At 49.6% G+C, this 17,500-nt stretch overlaps 1 protein-coding gene across 1 annotated transcript in view; it reads right to left on the bottom strand.

Moving 5' to 3' along the window:
- Positions 1-1,550: 1,550 nt before the first annotated feature.
- The window catches only part of dlgap2a (discs, large (Drosophila) homolog-associated protein 2a), an 88,723-nt gene continuing 72,773 nt past the window's right edge, over positions 1,551-17,500 (bottom strand). The window contains exons 9-12 of the mRNA XM_055630873.1: positions 16,954-17,363; positions 8,122-8,213; positions 4,397-4,549; positions 1,551-1,826 (exon numbers count right to left, since the gene is read on the bottom strand). Coding sequence (XP_055486848.1) covers positions 1,608-1,826; positions 4,397-4,549; positions 8,122-8,213; positions 16,954-17,363 — 874 coding nt within the window. The 3' untranslated portion in view covers positions 1,551-1,607. The remainder of the gene's footprint in view (positions 1,827-4,396; positions 4,550-8,121; positions 8,214-16,953; positions 17,364-17,500) is intronic.

Below are 17,500 nucleotides of genomic sequence, written 5' to 3'. Positions count from 1 at the left end.
AGGACACCGAGGTACCCCTGGTTCAAGCATCCGCTGTTTTGGCAAATACTGTTGAGAGTGAGGGGGGTCCCAGCCCCTTCCCCACACAGCGTGTGTGTGTGTGGTGGACACTGTGGGCTCGGGGTTAGTGTGGAACAATCTCCACCTGCTCACAGCCCACTGGAGGGGACTTCCCTGAATCATCCCCAGCTGGGAAAGGAATAGGCCAGGTGACCCAGGTGGAGCCGCTGACCAGTCCCTTCCCCAGAGCTGGGCTTGCTTATCATGTGGGGAAAACATAAAACTGTGTTGACATGTCGAGCTGTCTTTCCCTTTAGTGGTTGGGTGTTCAGCACCTCCACCTGTTGATGCACCCCGATACACACCTGCCTGTCCCCCCCACCCCCCCCCCCACACATGCCTGTCCCCCACCCCCCATCCCCACACACTGCCGCCCCCCCCCCCCCTAGCGAGTTACCAGCGAGCCCTGGGCTGTGGTTGCCTTGGTTCCTTCACCATGACTGGAGATGGGGGGAGAGCGCTGATCATTCAGTGTTGCCTCCATGCACTGGTTCCTCTCACAGAGCAGAGGGATATCACGGCTGGGGCTGGACCATGGGCGCTCACTGTCCTGGCGAGGTGTATGAGTGGGTGTGTGTGTGTGTGTGTGTGTGTGTGTGTGTGTGTGTGTGTGTGTGTGTGTGTGTGTGTGTGTGTGTGTGTGTGTGTGTGTGTGTGTGTGTGGGTGTGTGTGTGTGTGTGTGTGTGAGTGTGTGTGGTGTGTGTGTGTGTGTGTGTGTGTGTGTGTGTGTGTGTGTGTGTGTGTGGTGTGTGTGTGTGTGTGTGTGTGGTGTGTGTGTGTGTGTGTGGTGTGAGTGTGTGTGTGTGTGTGTGTGTGTGTGTGTGTGTGTGTGTGTGTGTGTGTGTGTGTGTGTGTGTGTGTGGGTGTGTGTGTGTGTGTGTGTGTGTGTGTGTGTGTGTGTGTGTGTGTGTGTGTGTGTGTGTGTGTGTGTGTGTGTGTGTGTGTGTGTGTGTGTGTGTGTGTGTGTGTGTGTGTGTGTGTGTGTGTGTGTGTGTGAGTGTGTGTGTGAGTGTGTGTGTGAGTGTGTGTGTGTGTGAGTGGTGTGTGTGAGTGTGTGTATGAGTGTGTGTGAGTGTGTGTGTGTGTGTGTGTGGGTGTGTGTGTGGGTGTGTGTGTGTGTGTGTGTGGGTGTGTGTGAGTGTGTGTGTGAGTGTGTGGGTGAGTGTGTGTGTGAGAGTGAGTGTGTGTGAGTGTGTGGGTGAGTGTGTGAGTGTGTGGGGCGTGTGTGCGTGCGTGTGTGGTGAGTGTGCGAGTGTGTGTGTGTGTGTGAGTGTGTGGGAGTGTGTGAGAGAGTGTGTGTGAGAGAGAGTGAGTGTGTGGGTGAGTGTGTGAGTGTGTGTGGTGAGTGGGTGTGTGTGGGTGAGTGTGTGTGTAAGTGTGTGGAGGAGTGTGTGGGTGAGTGTGTGTGTGGAGTGTGTGGGGAGTGTGTGAGTGTGTGAGGAGTGTGTGGGGAGTGTGGGTGAGTGTGCGCATGTGTGTGTGAGTGTGTGTGTGTGGGGAGTGTGTGGGGTGCAGGAGGGAGTGAGGGGGTGAGGAGAGCCGCTGCTCACAGCCGTGTCTGGGCCTCGGGGATGTAGATCTCGATGCTGTCCGCTCGCTCGGTTGCAGAGTTCTGTCGGAAGGAAGCTGCCCGTTTAGCGGCCATCAGCCGCTTGCGTGCCTCCTGGCGCTGCCGGTCGGGCAGGTCGAGAGACTTCTCCCTCACGATGGCCACCTTCCCCTTCACCGGCTTCTTTGGTACTGGGGGCGGGATCTTCCTCTCCTCCTGAATAATCACAAGGGCAGTGATTAGTAGCAGCAACAACACAAAGTCAAGTTGGCCAATTTACAAACCTAGTTGTGCAGCAGCGGGTAGAGCTGCTGCCTCACAGCGCCAGAGGCCAGGCTTCCATCCTGACCTCGACTGCCGTCTGTGTGGAGTTTGCACGTTCTCCCTGCGACCGCATGGGGTGCTCCGGTTTCCTCCCACATCCCAAAGACGTGGGGGTTTGTAGGACAATTGGCCTCATTCAAAGTGGGATAATACTAGAATGTTGCCTGGGTTTCAACAACTAAGTTACAGAGATAGGTTGAATAAGTTAGGTCTTTATTCTCTGGAGCGCAGAAGGTTAAGGGGGGACCTGATAGAGGTCTTTAAAATGATGAGAGGGATAGACAGAGTTGATGTGGACAAGCTTTTCCCTTTGAGAATAGAGAAGATTCAAACAAGAGGACATGACTTCAGAATTAAGGGACAGAAGTTTAGGGGTAATATGAGGGGGAACTTCTTTACGCAGAGAGTGGTGGCGGTGTGGAATGAGCTCCCAGTGGAAGTGGTGGAGGCAGGTTCATTGGTATCATTTAAAAATAAATTGGATAGGCATATGGATGAGAAGGGAATGGAGGGTTATGGTACGAGTGCAGGCAGGTGGGACTAAGGGGAAAAAAATTTGTTCGGCATGGACTTGTAGGGCCGAGATGGCCTGTTTCCATGCTGTAATTGTTATATGGTTATATGGTTATATAGAACTAGTGTGAGTGGGTAATCGCTGGTCGGCACGGAAGAGTTTAATGATTTAGAAGTTACAAAATGAATGCTCAACCTTCCTCATATTACACTTGTGAGATCTCTGCACAAACATTTCTGCAGGTGGCTTGTCCTGTAATGTACACACTAGCGAGATCATGAAGGTTTTGCCCTTCTTCTATTACACAAGCGAGATTTCAGCACAAGAACACTAGATATTTTGCTCGATGATATAAACAGTCAGAGAGATGTTCAGACAACTCGGTTCTTACCCTCTACTCTACAGGTTGTAATGTACAGACACTTAATCAACAAGGTAAAAAAAAACAAGAGTGCTTGAATCTGCAAAAAAATAGCTCCCTCAGCATAACCATATCTGGGCTAACCTTTCCTCTATCGGAAGAACCTGTCAATCCTCTGATTTTAACCATACATGGACAAGGCAAGAGGCTGCACAATGCTCTGTAAGATAAATAATTGCTGATTATTAGGGTATAAATATATCTGATTGAACATTACCTCTGAGTGTGGAGAAAGAGAGACTCTGTAGTGTGTATTTTACATACTGTAAGAGTTAACTCCCACATCCCATCTGGTGAAATAAAGACGTTACTGTGTAACTAATTTCTGTTTGAAGCAAATCAAACTTTAACAGGGTCAGTGGGCCACGCTGTATCTCTACTATACTGGTCAACAAATTGCAGCAGGTTCTTGATCGGTTGAGCAAGTGGGCTGAAGAATATAGATAAGTGTGAGGTGTTGCACATTGGGACGTCTAACATGGGCAGGACCTACACAGTGAATGGTCGGCCTCTGGGGAGTGTTGTAGAGCAGAGGGATCTAGGAGTACAGGTGCATGGTTCCTTGAAGGTCGAGTCACAGACAAGGTGGTCAAGAAGGCTTTTGGTACATTGGCCTTCATCAGTCAGAGTATTGAGTATAGAAGTTTGGAAGCTATGTTACACTTATATAAGATGTTGGCAAAGCCACATTTGGAATATTGTGTTCAATTGTGTTCAGGATTGCCCAGCGGTAGAGTTGCTGCCTCACAGCACCAGAGACCTGGGTTCAATCCTGACCTTGGGTGCTGTCTGTGTGGAGTTTGCACGTTCTCCCTGTCACTGCGTGGGTTTCCTCCGGGTGCACCGGTTTCCTCCCACACTCCAAAGATGTACAGGTTTGCAGGATAATTGGGCTCTGTCACTAGTGTGTCGGGAGTGGATGAGAAAGTGGGATAACATAGAACGAGTGTGAGCGGCTGATCGCGGGTCAGTGCGGGCTCGGTGGGCCGAAGGGCCTTGTTCCGTGCTGTATCCATGGACAAACCCATTTGTAGACTGAAAGACACAAAATGCCGGAGTAACTCAGTGGGACAGGCAGCATCTCTGGAGAGAAGGAACGGGTGATGTTTCGGGTTGAGATCCCCTCTTCACACGTCAGGGTCTCAATAGACAATAGACAATAGGTGCAGTAGGAGGCCATTCGGCCCTTCGAGCCAGCACCGCCATTCAATGTGATCATGGCTGATCATCCCCAATCAGTACCCCGTTCCTGCCTTCTCCCCATACCCCCTGACTCCGCTATCTTTAAGAGCCCTATCTAGTTCTCTCTTGAAAGCATCCAGAGAACCTGCCTCCACCGCCCTCTGAGGCAGAGAATTCCACAGACTCACCAGTTTCCTCGTCTCTGTTCTAAATGGCTTACTCAAGCCAAAACGTCACCTATTCCTTCTCTCCAGAGATGCTGCCTGCCTGCCTGACCCGCTGGGTTTGTGTCCATCATTGGTGTAAAGCAGCATCTGCAGTTTCCCCACACACTTGCAGACTGACCTGTTTGTCGGGCGGTTCGATGGGTTTCCAGTCGTTGGCTTTGAGCTGGTGCAGCTCGTCAAACTTCATGCTGACGTCCTCGATGGACAGCTGCAGCAGGTCCCAGAAGCCGGCCAGGTCCTGGGATGTGGGGCGCGGCATGGCGCTGGGGTCCTGCGGCAAAGAGCAACACCGTTAGAGGGCTGTACCCAGCATAGCCCACTGCCCCACAGACCCACAGACCCACAGACCCACAGACCCACAGACCCACCACAGACCCCACAGACCCACAGACCCACACAGACCCACTGCCCCACTGCCCCACTGCCCCACAGACCCACACAGACCCACACAGACCCACTGCCCCACAGACCCACACAGACCCAGACACACCCACTGCCCCACAGACTCACAGACCCACACAGACCCACTGCCCCACAGACCCACACAGACCACAGACCCACAGACCCACAGACCCAGAGACCCACAGACCCACAGACACACAGACACACAGACACACAGACACACACACCACAGACCCACAGACCCACAGACCCACAGACCCACACAGACCCACTGCCCCACAGACCCACAGACCCACACAGACCCACACAGACCCACAGACCCACACAGACCCACAGACCCACTGCCCCACAGACTCACAGACCCACAGACCCACACAGACCCACACCCCTCACTGCCCCACTGCCCCACTGCCCCCACAGACCCACACAGACCCACAGACCCATAGACCCACACAGACCCACTGCCCCACAGACCCACACAGACCCACACAGACCCACACAGACCCACACAGACCCACACAGACCCACACAGACCCACTGCCCCACAGACCCACAGACCCACTGCCCCACACAGACCCACACAGACCCACACAGACCCACAGTATATTGTAAACAGCTGCGGTCCCAGCACCAAGCCTTGCGGTACCCCACTAGTCACTGCCTGCCATTCTGAAAGTGACCCGTTAATCCCTACTCTTTGTTTCCTGTCTGCCAACCACTTCTCTATCCATGTCAGTACTCTACCCCCAATACCACGTGCCCTCATTTTGCCCATTAATGTGGGACCTTATTAAATGCTTTCTGAAAGTCCAGGTGCACTACATCCACTAGCTCTCCCTTGTCCATTTTCCTAGTTACATCCTCAAAATATTCCAGAAGAATAGTCAAGCACGATTTCCCCTTCGTAAATCCATGCTGACTCGGACCGATCCTGTTACTGCTATCCAAATGTGCTGCTATTTCATCTTTTATTATCGACTCCAGCATCTTCCCCACCACTGATGTCAGGCTAACTGGCCTGTAATATCCTGTTTTCTCTCTCCCGCCTTTCTTAAAAAGTGGGATAACATTAGCTACCCTCCAATCCACAAGAACTGATCCTGAGTCTTGGAAAATGATCACCAATGCATCCATGATTTCTAGAGCCACTTCCTGAAGTACCCTGGGATGTAGACCATCAGGCCCTGGGGATTTATCAGCCTTCAGTCCCATCAGTCAACCCAACACCATTTCCTGTCTAATGTGGATTTCCTTCAGTTCCTCCGTCATCCCAGATCCTCTGGCCAAACTAAACAAAACATCTTCAAAACACAACTGAAACATTCTCATCATCTGTTGACATCTGGAGATGGGAAACAATAATTCACAAAACTGCAGGAAATATGAAGCGGTGTTTTAATCTGTCCTTTGATTATGTTGATAAATGTGGTGATGAATTTTTAAATGAAGCTGAACAGTTTCTGTGGGTGTTTATCAGTGAAGATGATTAATGCTGTCACCATATAATCTTCTTGCAATCTTGGGTGTGTTTGAGAATAGGGAGCGGGGAGAGAGAATGAGGATTTCAGTTTTTCAACGACAGTGCTACTGCTCTGCCGCTGTCAAAATAAAGGTGGCACGGTGGCGCAGCGGGTAGAGCTGCTGCCTCACTACTTCAGAGACCCGGGTTCCATCCTGACTACGGGCGCTGTCTGTACGGACTTTGTACCTTTTCCCCGTGACCTGCGTGGGTTTTCTCCGGGTGCTCCGGTTTCCTCCCACACTCCAAAGACGTGCAGGTTTGTTGGTTAATTGGCTTGGTATAAATGTAAATTGTCCCTAGTGGGTGTAGGATAGTGTTAGTGTGCGGGGATCGCTGGTTGGCACAGACTCGGTGGGCCGAAGGGCCTGTTTCCGCAGTGTATCTCTAAACTAAACTACAGGACCCAGAACTAGAAAGTCAGGTACCAAGTCAGAGAATGTCTCGTGCTGGCTCGAAGTGGTGCTGGCTCAAAGGGCCGAATGGCCTACTCCTACACCTATTGTTTATAGTCTACACCTGTACAGCTTCTGCCCTTCTCTCTCTCATAGGGGAACAGATAGAGTGAGTGCACAGAGTCTTGTACCCAGAGCTGGGGAGTCAAGAACCAGAGGACATGGGTTTAAGGTGAGAGGGGGAAATATTTATATTGAGTACATAGAATAGTACAGCACAGGAACTGGCTGGCCCTTCGGCCCACAATGCTTGTGCCGAACTATCCCCTCTGCCTGCACGTGATCCACATCCCTCCATTCCCTCCACTACAATCGCCTTAAACACCACTGTCATATCTGCCTCCACCACCACCCCTGGCAATGTGTTACAGGTCTCCACCACCCTCTGTGTAGAAAAGTATATCTCCATTAAACTTCCCTTCTCTCACCTTACTAGTGTTGGACATTGTGCACCCTGGGGTAAAGCGTCCGACTGTCTGTCTGTCAATGCCTCTCATTATTTTATACACCTCTCTAATTTCCAATGTGCCAGAGAAAACAACCCGAGTCTATCCAACCTCCCTCTGCATCAGAAACACTGTAATCCAGGCGTCGTTCTGGTAAAGCTCCTCTCCAAAGCCTCCACACGCTTCCTATAATGGGGTCGACCAGAACTACACACAATACTTCAGATGCAGCCAATCCGCATTAAACTGCATCTGCCATGCATCTGCCCACTCCCCCAACTTGTCCAAGTCACCCTGCATTCTCATAGCATCAGGCAACTGAACCATCCTACCACAACCAGAGAGCGGTGCTGAACTACTATCTACCTCATTGGAGACCCTTGGACTATCTTCAATGGGACATTACTGGACTTTATCTTGCACTAAATGTTATCAGGTATCTATCGACTGTGGACCGCTCGATTGTAATCATGTATAGTCTTCCTGCTGACTGGATATCATGCAATATAAAAGATTATCACTGCAGCTCAACACACGTGACAATAAACTAAAACCAAGCTAAAACTAAGCAATGTAACGGGCAGAAGCAGTGGCTGCAAGAACGCTCTGACATAGAGCTCTGATCCAGGGAACACCTGATATTCAGACCATTCATCTACAAACATGTAGCACAGAGATATTGAGAAGAATGTAGCACATCTGCTAACATGTAGCACATCTGCTAACATGTAGCACATTCACTAACATGTAGCACATTCACAAACATGTAGCACATTCACTAACATGTAGTACATTCACTAACATGTAGCACATTCACTAACATGTAGCACATTCACTAACATGTAGCACATTCACTAACATGTAGCACATTCACTAACATGTAGCACATTCACTAACATGTAGTACATTCACTAACATGTAGCACATTCACTAACATGTAGCACATTCACTAACATGTAGCACATTCACTAACATGTAGCACAATCACTAACATGTAGCAGGGACAAGGGAAGAGACTTACCAGATTCTGTTGGCAGAGCCAGTAAAACTGTTGGAATTTCTGGGACATCAGGAGCTGGGCACTACCAACGGCACTGCGAATTTTCCCCAAGGCTGAGGAGAAGACAAAGCACGATAGATTAATACACTGCACTCCCCCAGCTCTGGGTTTAATCAGTTTGAAGTGTTGTCCGTGACTATTCCCTCGGTTGTAACAAACACCCTCGTACCATCCCATCAATCCACAGGGAAATATTCACACTGAACTCCTAGCCCGAGTTACAGCTCCAAGCTCCACCACCGATACTCCGGCCACTAGTGGCCCAACACTTCCTTTAATCCGGACAGAATCACAAGCGCTCACTGGAAGTCCCCCCCGTGAATGTGTCCCCAAGGCCGGGTGAGGCAGCTAATCTCCATCTCATCGGGACTTCTGCTGCCGATCGGCGGGTGAGAAGAAAGCACATCAGCGCCTCTACTTCCTGAGAAGATTACGGAGAGTGGGTTTGTCAAGGAGGACTCTCTCGAACTTCTACAGGTGCACAGTAGAGAGCATGCTGACCGGTTGCATCGTGGCTTGGTTCGGCAACTTGAACGCCCTGGAGCGGAAAAGAATGCAGAAAGTTGTGACCACTGCCCAGTCCATCATCGGCTCTGACCTCCCCACCATCGAGGGGATTTATCGCAGTCACTGCCTCAAAAAGGCTGGCAGTATCATCGAGGACCCACACCGTCCTGACCACACACTCATCACACCGCTACCATCAGGAAGAAGGTACAGGAGCCTGAAGACTGCAACATCCAGGTTTAGAAACAGCTCTTCCCCACAGCCATCAGGCTATTAAACACAACAACAAACAGACTCTGAACAATAACACCATTTATCTGTTTATTTATTGTGTATATTTATGGTCTATGGTATATAGACACACTGAACTTGTATCTCCTGTTCTGTATTATGTTTACATATTGTGTCGTGCTGCAGCAAAGCAAGAATTTCATTGTCCTATCTGGGACACATGACAATAAAACTCTCTTCACCTGACTTGACTCTTGACAAAATTATGAGAGCGAACCTGAAATCCTCCCCGTGAATGTGTCCCCCAGGCCGGGTGAGGCGGCCGATCTCCACCTCATTGGGACTTCCGCGGCCGATCGGCGGGTGGAATCTGCCCCCTGCGGCCGGGGCTCTGGAACTCCGGCCCGGCCGGACCCGGCAGATCCGTTCCCATCGCTTCCGCAGCCGATCGGCGGGTGGAATCTGCCCCCTGCGGCCGGGGCTCTGGAACTCCGGCCCGGCCGGACCCGGCAGATCCGTTCCCATCGCCGACTTCCGCGGCCGATCGGCGGGTGGAATCTGCCCCTTGCGGCCGGGGCTCTGGAACTCCGGCCCGGCCAGACCCGGCAGATCCGTTCCCATCGCCGACTTCCACGGCCGACTTTGCCGGCCGGTATCTCAACCCCCCAGGGGAACGTTGCGGTACTGGTGGACTCCTGTCAGAGGCCCAAACCTCTGCTGGTCCGGCAACACGGATAATCCAGGAAGGATGTGGAACCAAGGGTGTGGGAAAATCTGCAGCACAGAGTATTTAACCCTTTGTGGGGAAGAGGCGACAGGTGACAAGAGAGGAAGGAAATGTGACTGAACACATGTTGTTTGTTGCATTTATCAACACACTTGCTGTGAAATATTCCTCTGCCTGGTTGCTAATCTCACATAAGCCTTCAAACAAACTTCCATTCGTTTCCTGGCAATTATTGTTCTCAGTTCACACGATTCAGCCGTGTAAGTAAGTATGTTTAAGAAGGAACTGCAGAAGCTGGAAAAATCGAAAGTAGACAAAAAAATGCTGGAGAAACTGAGCGGGTGGATTTCTCCAGCATTTCTTGTCGACTTGTGGAAGCAAGTATTATTGTTTCACAGCGCCAGAGACCCGGGTTCGATCCCAACTACGGGTGCTGTCTGTACAGAGTTTGTACCTTTTTCCCGGGACCACGTGGGTTTTCTCCGGGTGCTCCGGTTTCCTCCTACATTACAAAGACGTGCAAGTTTGTAGATTAATTGGGTTGGTATAAATGTAAATTGTCCCCAGTGTGTGTAGGATAGTGTTAGTGTGCGGGGATCGCGGGTGGGCGCGGGGCCAAAGGGCCTGTTTCCGTGCTGTATCTCTAAACTAAACTGATGGACGATGTCCACGTGCATGGCTCATTAAAAAGGCACGCCTTCCACAATGAACTGCACGCCTTTCTTAATTGTGGACTAACTTAATCATGTGGATTAGATGAATCATGGCAAGAGGCGGAGCCTTGTGAGTTACATCCTATCCATGTTGAATCAGTCCATTGTCCTGTCACAGTGAGGAAAACACACAGACCACAAACTAGGGAACAAAGGACTGCTGTGTTTCTCAGAACGCAACTGAATGAAGTCAAAGTCAAAGTCAATTTTATTTGTCACATGCACCCGAAGGTGCAGTGAAATGAATTTGCCAGCAGCGATACACTTAAAAAGCACACACAATACACAATAATATTTAACACAAACATCCACCACAGCATTCTTCACTGAAGGCAACTCTCCTTATTCTTTAGTGAGTTCAAATTATTTGACAGGATTTGCACTCCATCTACAAGAAGCGTAGGGCAGTGAATTTTGATTTGTGTACGTTGTTGGATTGGACTTTCACCAATAGTACGTAAGTAATTTATTGGCCAAGTATTCACATACAAGGAATTTGCCTTGGTGCTCCACCCACAAGTAACAACATGACATACAGAGACAGTTACGAATGACTCAGAAAACACTAAACATTAATAATAATAAAACATTAATGATAAAACACCATTGATCAAGCATGTGAACCAACAAAATACCAGATCAAAGGGAGGCTACAGATTTTTGGCTGTTGAGTAGAGCAACTACTCGTGGATAAAAACAGTTTTTATGTCCGGCTGTGGCAGCTTTGACAGTCCGGAGTCGCCTTCCAGAGGGAAGTGATTCAAAGAGTTTGTGGCCAGGGTGAGAGGGGTCAGAGATGATCTTGCCCGCTCGCTTCCTGGCCCTTGCAGTGTACAGTTCATCAATGGAGGGAAGGTTACAGCCAATAACCTTCTCTGCTGATCGGACGATTCGCTGCAGCCTCCAGATGTCGTGCTTGGTGGCTGAGCCAAACCAGACCATGATGGAGAAGGTGAGGACAGACTCTACGATGGCCGTGTAGAATTGGACCATCATTGCCTGTGGCAGATTGTGCTTCCTCAGCTGCCGCAGGAAGTACATCCTCTGTTGGGCCTTTTTGACTGTGGAGTCGATGGTCGCCCCCCACTTAAGGTCCTTGGAGATGATGGTTCCCAGGAACTGAAAAGACTCCACAGATGTGACTGTGGTGTTGTTGATGGTGAGTGGGGTGAGGGGAGGGGGAGCTCTCCTAAAATCTACAATATATTCCACTGCCTTTAGAGCATTGAGCTCTAGGTTGTTGCGATGGCACCAGGACGCCAGCTGTGACACTTCCTGTCTGTAGACAGATTCCTCCCCATCCTGGATCAGTCCAATCAGGGTTGTGTCGTCCGCAAACTTGAGAAGCTTGACAGAGGAGTCTGTGGAGGTGCAGTCATTGGTGTAGCGAGAGTAGAGGAGAGGAGAGAGTGCGCAGCCTTGCGGTGCTCCTATGCTGAGTGTTTGCGGGTCGGAGATGTGCTTTCCCAGCCTCACATGCTGCTTCCTGTCTGTCAGGAAGTTGATGATCCACTTACAGAGGGGTTCAGGCACAGTCAACTCGGAAAGTTTGGAGTGTAGTAGCTCTGGTACAATGATGCTGAATGCAGAGCTAAAATCAACAAACTAAATCCTCGCATAGGTCCCCTGGCGGTCTAGGTGCTGTAGGATGAAGTGCAGGCCCAGGTTGACTACATCATCTACAGATCTATTGGCCCGATATGCAATATTGTCAATGGGCAAGGGAATATGCAATGTTTAATCGTCATATATGCCAGCAATTGTTACTTGCTGCAACTGTACAGGCCCATAAACGCAATAATACACAGATAAATATATAACAATCAATTATTTAATAAATAGTAACCAGACAAGAATGCAAACTGAAGTTGGTCGTGCAACCACCGACACGGTCCATAGAAGATCACAGTTGCTGAGGTCAGTGTTGTGCAGTGTTCAAGAGCCTGATGGTTGCTGGGAAGAAGCTGTTCTTGAACCTGGAGGTCACGGTTTTCAGGCTCCTGTACCTTCTTCCCGATGGTAGCAGCGAGATGAGAGCGTGGCCAGGGTGGTGTGGGTCTCTGATGATGCTGGCTGCCTTTTTGAGGCAGCGCCTCCTGTAGATCCCCTTCGATGGTGGGGAGGTCAGTACCTGTGATGGACCTTCGATGGTGGGGAGGTCAGTACCTGTGATGGACCTTCGATGGTGGGGAGGTCAGTACATGTGACGGACCGGGCAGTGTCCACCACTCTCTTTAATCTTCTTCATTCCTGGGCGTTTGAGTTACTGACACAGGCCGTGATGCAACCAGTCAGTGCTCACTACTCCATCTTCTCAGGAAGTAGAGGCATTAATAAGATATGCATGCCCAGGAACGAGACGTTGTTGACTCTCCATCACTGTCCCATCAATGAAGACAGGTTTGTGGATCCTTGGTCTTCCCGTCCACTGGGCCCTGGTTTTTATTTGATTATCCATCCCCAAATACGATGTGAAGATTTGTAATCACCATCCTGACCCAACGTGTGGAAAATACATCATGTGTTTACTCAGCTTTACTGATCTACTGTTAATTTAATGTAGATTATTGCATATTCATCTGTATTATTGAGTTAATGAGCCTGTAAAGTATGAATTTCATTGTTCCATTGTCTCCACTGTAGACGGCTTAGTTTAGTTTAGAGATACAATGCGGAAACAGGCCTTTCGGCCCATTGAATCCATGCCGAACCAGCGATCACCCCCACATATTAACACTATCCTACACACACACACACACACGGGATAATTTGCAATTTACAGAAGCCTATAAACATAAATCTGTACGTCTTTGGAGTGTTGGAGGAAACCGGAGCACCAGGAGAAAACCCACGCGGTCACAGGAAGTACGTGCAAACTCCATACAGACAGCACCAGTAGTCAGGATGGTAACCAGGTCTCTGGCGCTGTGAGGCAGCAACTCTACCGCTGCACCACCATGCTGGCCAATTGCAAATAATTGGTTTTAATCTTATATAAACGTTTTCACCCAGAGAGTTGTGAATTTGTGGAATTCTCTGCCACAGAAGGCAATGGAGGCCGATTCGCTGGATGTTTTCAAGAGAGAGTTAGTTTTAGCTCTTGGGGTTAAAGAAATCAAGGGATTATGGGGAAAAAACAGGAACAGGGTACCGATTCTGGATGATCAGCCATGATCGTATTGAATGGCGGTGCTGGCTCAAAGGGCCAAATGGCCTCCTCCTGCACCTATTTTATATGTTTCTAGGACTGCTCTCTGGTTGTGGTAGGATGGTTCAGTTGCCTGATAACAGCTGGGAAGAAACTGTCCCTGAATCTGGAGGTGTGCGTTTTCACACTTCTGTACCTTTTGCCTGATGGGAGAGGGGAGAAGAGGGAGTGGACAGGGTGCGACTGGTCCTTGATTGTGCTGCTGGCCTTGCCGAGGCAGCGTGAGGTGTAGATGGAATCAATGGAAGGGAGGTTGGTTTGTGTGATGGTCTGGGTTGTGTCCACAATTCACTGCAATTCCTTGTGGTCTTGGATGGAGCTGTTCCCAAACCGTGCTGCGATGCATCTGTAGAAGTTGGTGAGAGTTGTAGGGGTGATGACAAACTTCCCAAACCTTCTATGGAAGTGAATGCGTTGGTGTGCTTTCTTGGTTGTTGCTTCAACATGGGTCTTCTTCTTGCCCGCGGTGTGCACAGCCTACAGTTGTAGGACAACTTGTTCTATATGATCTTATTTGATTGTGCACACCAGGTTGATTGCATTCGTTGAAACAGGGCGGACCACGTGAAAGTTGCAATCTTCCACCCCTACAACATAGGTGATCCAGGAGAAGGTGTTGGTGACATTCACTCCGAGGAATTAAGTTTTCACCCATCTTACATGGTAAATGGTAGGGAATTGAAGAATGTAGGTGAACAGAGGGATCTGGGAATAACTGTGCACAGTTCCCTGAAAGTGGAATCTCATGTAGACAGGGTGGTAAAGAAAGCTTTTGGTGTGCTGGCCTTTATAAATCAGAGCATTGAGTATAGAAGTTGGGATGTAATGTTAAAATTGTACAAGGCATTGGTGAGGCCAATTCTGGAGTATGGTGTACAATTTTGGTCGCCTAATTATAGGAAGGATGTCAACAAAATAGAGAGAGTACAGAGGAGATTTACTAGAATGTTGCCTGGGTTTCAGCAACTAAGTTACAGAGAAAGGTTGAACAAGTTAGGGCTTTATTCTTTGGAGCGCAGAAGGTTAAGGGGGGACTTGATAGAGGTTTTTAAAATGATGAGAGGGATAGACAGAGTTGACGTGGACAAAGCTTTTCCCACTGAGAGTAGCGAAGATTCAAACAAGGGGACATGACTTGAGAATTAAGGGACTGAAGTTTAGGGGTAACATGAGGGGGAACTTCTTTACTCAGAGAGTGGTGGCTGTGTGGAATGAGCTTCCAGTGAAGGTGGTGGAGGCAGGTTCGTTTTTATCATTTAAAAATAAATTGGATAGTTATATGGATTGGAAGGGAATGGAGGGTTATGGTCTGAGCGCAGGTATATGGGACTAGGGGAGATTATGTGTTCGGCACGGACTTGAAGGGTCGAGATGGCCTGTTTCCGTGCTGTAATTGTTATATGGTTATATGGTTATCTCTAGTTCGACACCATCAATGCAAACTGGGGGATGACTTCCTGAAGTTGCTCACTATCTCCTTTATAGAAACATAGAAATTTTATCTTGCTGACATTGAAAGGTTGTTGCCTGGACACCAGGACATGAGGTTCTCAATCTCCTTGCTTTACTCTGTCTCATCATTATTTGATATCTGACCCACAATGGTGGGAAAATTGAATTAGATTTGTACATGGTTGCAGTGGTGGATGTACGGGGAGCAACGAAGGGGACTGAGAACGTACCCTATGTTGAGGATTATCGTGGAGGATGGTTTGTTCCCTATCCTCACTGATTGGGGTCTGTTGGACAGGAAGTTGAGGATCCAGTTGCAGAGATGAGGGCTGACACCAAGACCCGTGAGTTTGGTGATAAGCTGGGCTGGTATAATGGTGCTAATGGCAGAGCTGTAAACTTTGAATAGGAGTCAGATGTAGGTGTATCTCTTATCCAGGTGTTGTAGGGCTAGGCCGATGGCATTGTCCGTCGACCTATTATGGTGGTAGGTGAACTGCAGTGGGTCAAGGCTGCTGTGTAGACTGGATTTAATGCGTTCCATACCTAACATCTCAAAACATTTCATGATGGGGGAATATCAAGGCCACTGGATGGTGCTCGTTTAGGCATGAGGTCTCGCTTTTCTTCGGCACTCGGATGATGGTGGTCTTCTTGAAGCAGGTGGGTACCTCAGAATGGAGTAGGGAGAGATTAAAGATGTCCGCAAATACTCCGGCTAGCTGGTCCACACAGCTACTAAGGACACGGCCAGGAACTCCATAGGGGCAACACACAATAAAAAGCATCTCAATGTATCTCAGTACATGTGTCAATAACAAACTAAACATCCTCTAGCCTTTAGTCAGAGGGCGGTGAATCTGTGGAATTCTTTGCCACAGAAGGCTGTGGAGGCCAAGTCAGTGGATATTTTTAAGGCAGAGATAGATAGATTCTTGATTAGTACGGGTGTCAGAGGTTATGGGGAGAGGGCATGAGAATGGGGTTAGGAGGGAGAGATAGATCAGCCATGATTGAATGGCGGAGTAGAAGAGACGGGGGCCGAATGGCCTAATTCTGCTCCTATCACTTATGACTTTGGACAGGAAGCGGAGAACACAACAGGGAACGCCCAAGAAACAAAATCCGCAAACATTAATCCTATCATTTAGTTGAGTGATACACAGAGTGATACAGCATGGAAACAGGCCCTTCAGCCCAACCTGCCCACACTGGCCCAACATGTCCCAGCTACACTGGTCATAGAGTGATACAGCATGGAAACAAGCCCTTCAGCCCAACTTGCCCACACCCACCAACATGCCCATCTACACTAGTCCCACCTGCCTGCGCTTGGTCCATATACCTCCAAACCTGTCCTATCCATGTACCTGTCTAACTGTTTCTTAAATGTTGGGATAGTCCCAGCCTCAACTACCTCCTCTGGCAGCTCGTTCCATACACCCACCAACCTTTTGTGAGAAAAGGTTACCCCTCAGATTCCTATTAAATCTTTCATCCTTCACCTAAAACTTATGTCCTCTGGCCCTCGATGTACCGACTCTGGGGAACAGCCACTCTGTGTGTCTAACACAGAGTACAGGACAGGTTTGGAGGGATATGGACCAAATGTGGGCAGGTGGGACTAGTGTAGCTGGGACATGTTGGGCCAGTATGGGCAGGTTGGGTTGAAGGGCCTGTTTCCACACTGTATCACTCTATGACTAGTGTAGCTGGGACATGTTGGGCGGTGTGGGCAAGTTGGGCTGAAGGGCCTGTTTCCACACTGTATCACTCTATGACTAGTGTAGCTGGGACATGTTGGGCGGTGTGGGCAAGTTGGGCTGAAGGGCCTGTATTCACACTGTATCACTCTATGACTAGTGTAGCTGGGACATGTTGGTCGGTGTGATGCATGATGTGACATTGGGCGTGGGTAGCCTTGGCTGGGCAAACACACACAGATCTGCTCTTACTTTCCTCACTCAGGTCATTCTCCTCGGCCTCTCTCTCCATCTGCTTGCACCATCCCTCCATCCTCTTTGTCTCGGCGTGCAGCAGCTTCATGAACCACTGGCCGTCCCTGCGGCAGGGCGACATGCGGCCAGCATCGGGCGGAGGCACCGACTCCAGCCACGGCTCCGGGGGCGGGAAGGCGGATGTGTCCAGGGGCGTGCGGTAATCCTCCCGGTAGCTGAGCAGCCCCTGTGTGCGGACAGTCCTGAGCGCCGTGTACTGGGTGGGCGTGCACGGCTCCGAGTGTCGCTGGAACGAGTTGCCGAACTGCTGCCCCTTGTCCTCCATGCTGGGAACGGGGAAACCCTCCAACTCCAGGTCCGCCTGAACGCTGGCCGTCACGCTGTTGGATCGCTTGAAGCGGCCGCGCCTGTAACACAACGGCAAACACACAGGTCACACAACTGTGGCTGTAACACAGGAGCACACACAGGTCACACAACTGTGGCTGTAACACACTGGCACACACACAGGTCACACAACTGTGGGTGTAACACACTGGACACA

The sequence above is a fragment of the Leucoraja erinacea genome, unplaced genomic scaffold, assembly GCF_028641065.1.
Source record: "Leucoraja erinacea ecotype New England unplaced genomic scaffold, Leri_hhj_1 Leri_55S, whole genome shotgun sequence".
Taxonomy (NCBI): domain Eukaryota; kingdom Metazoa; phylum Chordata; class Chondrichthyes; order Rajiformes; family Rajidae; genus Leucoraja; species Leucoraja erinaceus.
This window is presented reverse-complemented; position numbering and strand designations above follow the sequence as displayed.